The sequence below is a fragment of the Kryptolebias marmoratus genome, linkage group LG19 (genome assembly GCF_001649575.2).
Source record: "Kryptolebias marmoratus isolate JLee-2015 linkage group LG19, ASM164957v2, whole genome shotgun sequence".
Taxonomy (NCBI): domain Eukaryota; kingdom Metazoa; phylum Chordata; class Actinopteri; order Cyprinodontiformes; family Rivulidae; genus Kryptolebias; species Kryptolebias marmoratus.
The window spans coordinates 2,869,469-2,872,112 of NC_051448.1; the positions used below are offsets into that span (position 1 = coordinate 2,869,469).

The following is a 2,644-nucleotide window of genomic DNA, read 5'->3' on the forward strand; positions in this document are numbered from 1 at the left end:
AAACGCATCGACAAACACTTTGTGTCTGCAAAACATGTGAGGAGAGCTGCAGACCAGGGACAATCCAGAAATGCTCATGAATGTCAGTTTAGAAGCTATCAAAGTTCTCAAATAAAGCACCTTTTGAGAATGTCAATGTTTGTTGAGAATTATCTTACAAAACTAGGAAGTATTTTGGTTTATATATTAAAAGTTATGGTTTTTTATTGATTTTAGTAAAAAAATATATAAATTTGCAAATTTTAGGAAAACGCCCCGCAAAATCAGGCATTTTAGCCACATCAATCACAAAAAATGCCCACAAAATCCTGGAGGAACAGCTTTAATTGCATGATGCTGGGGAAGTTAAATCTTTTTGAGACGACGCTTGCACTGAAATCTTAACTGACCTAGATCGATTTTTTTTTTAAAACTAAAGAGATCCCAATAAAACTCGAGATAACTGTATTCAAGTACTGATTCATTAGGACTGATTGCAACAAATAAGAGTCTCTGGGTGTTTGTTCACGTTACCGATCTTGGGTCTCTGTTGATTGTGCTCCTCGGGGTCGTCCAGGAAGGCCGGCATGTAGTTGTTCAGATCAGCCTGTAGACAGTGGACCAGGTACCTGCAGCCACACGTTACGGCTCGTTAACGGCCATAAATCTTCACAGAAAACGTCACAATCTGATTTTAATTAGAGTCTAAAAACAGCGGCGACATTCAGTTCCGTTTCCCTTTGGGTTTGTGTCTTGTTATATAAACACGTCGAAGGTGCGATCTGAAACAACATCCACACTAAAGACTGACTTGAAGGCCATCTGGACGAGGTGGGCGAGGATGTCCTGGGCGTCCAGCGTGACCCGGCTCAGGTCTCGGTCCTGCTTGATGAAGTTGAGCAGCTCGGAGGCGTTGGCCATCCAGAAGGCCAGCGCTCCCGCGATGTTCTTCTGCTTCTGTAAGGCACCGATCGCAGAGACACAGAACAAACAGACAGACATACAGAGAGGAAGCTGTTAGAGCGGCAGGACGCAGGAGAGGCCGCGGGGGTTAAGGAGAAACACGGCTTGTGTTTGAGCGGCAGCCAGAAGGAGCAGCTGTTACTTCAGGGACAGATTCATGCCTCCACCCCTCCCTCGAAGCCAAGCCGGTGTGGAGAACAAGAGCGGTCAGCGCCGTCAGAATCACTGAACACACCCCCAAACAACGTGTCTTCATTCAGTTTCACATGAAGGTGACCTCTCCTCCGGACACCGAGCCACTCCACGCTGTACGTTTGATTAAAAAGGTCAAAGTTCATCCACGCTGCAAGCAAACGAGGCTGAAACGTAAAGGATTCTCACAGAAGATTTCCTTATTAAATCTAATTAATGCAGCCGCTTCAGCCCTACAGAAAGTCCATTTTAATCCAGTTAGAGCGCAGCTTGGTTAAAAAGCTTAAAGCAGAGAATAAAATCTAAACAAATTATGATTTATATGCTTGTAATGATAAAAATAACCCTAAGCTGTTATACGATTACTTTTCCTTTGAAGCCGCTCTGATTTTATTTTAAGAATTACATGATTTTTTTCCTCAGAGAAATTAAGTTTGATTATAAGTTTTTATAGAACAAACACCTGACGATTTGTTTTTTTTAATTTTTAAGTTCATTATTCATGAAGTTCTCAGCTTAATAGTTTATTTATGTTGTATTTTCCCAGATGAACTTGTAATTATTATTTTTTTTAAACTGTCCTCTGTTGATATAGAAGATTAAAACTATTCAGCTTGTCTGAGTAAGTTTAAAAATGCAGCTTTATTTTGTAGAAACTATCTGGAAACCCCAACGATTGTTCATAATTCTTGTTTTCCATATTTATCCAGGCCTGAAAAAGTCTAAAATACAATTCCAGACTTTTTAAGACCGCCCAAATCAACGGACTAAATAAGAATCTACACTAGATTTTAAAACTAAATTTAAACAATATGTTGCACAAAGTGTAAGTAGCCTGTAGGTTTAATTCATGCTGAAACTAAAACTCACAGTTTGTTACTCTGCAAAGGACAAACTGGAGGGCTGAGACATTATTTTTAAATTAAAATAAAGACATAATACTTGATGCTTGAGTTTCTCTTGCTTTAACTTTTAAATCTGGGCTGTAGTTCAGGATTTATCTGACAAATAAAATCGTCAAACAGCTGAAACATTCCCGTCTTTAGAACATCGATGAAACTCATCGTAACGTGCTGGTAAAAACTTTCCCGTGGATAGAAAGTTAAACCCGTTGCTTGCAGAGGGAACAACCGTGTCTCACGTCCGTGGAAGACGTGGCTCGGTGTCCGAGGAGCCGATTGGCTAAAACCCCCGCCGCTCAGAGAGGAAGGAAAGCTCGCCTCCTTTCACTCGCCTTAAAAACAACAAAAACAGAACCAAAACAAAAAAAACCCTTCATTCGGAAAAGCCAGAGAATGATACGTGGAGCCGAGTGCATCCAAAACAAAAAGGACATTTCGGACATTTAAACACACGGATGGTTGGAGGAGAATCCAAACAGACAGATGGAGCAGAGGAGGAGGAGGTCTCTTATCCACTCTGCTGAGAAGAAGCAAGACGTCACACGACAACATGTGCCAGGAAGAAAGATGGAGCAACGATGAAGAGCGGTTGCTTTTCTCAGAGTTTT

At 41.1% G+C, this 2,644-nt stretch overlaps 1 protein-coding gene across 2 annotated transcripts in view; it reads right to left on the minus strand.

The window, feature by feature from the left end:
- Positions 1-2,644, minus strand: part of afdna (afadin, adherens junction formation factor a) — a gene marked incomplete in the record, with an annotated part of 91,694 nt that overhangs the window by 35,539 nt on the left and 53,511 nt on the right. For both annotated transcript variants that reach the window (XM_025009404.2, XM_025009403.2), the window contains 2 exon segments: positions 514-608; positions 791-936. In XM_025009404.2, the coding sequence (XP_024865172.1) occupies positions 514-608; positions 791-936 (241 nt within the window).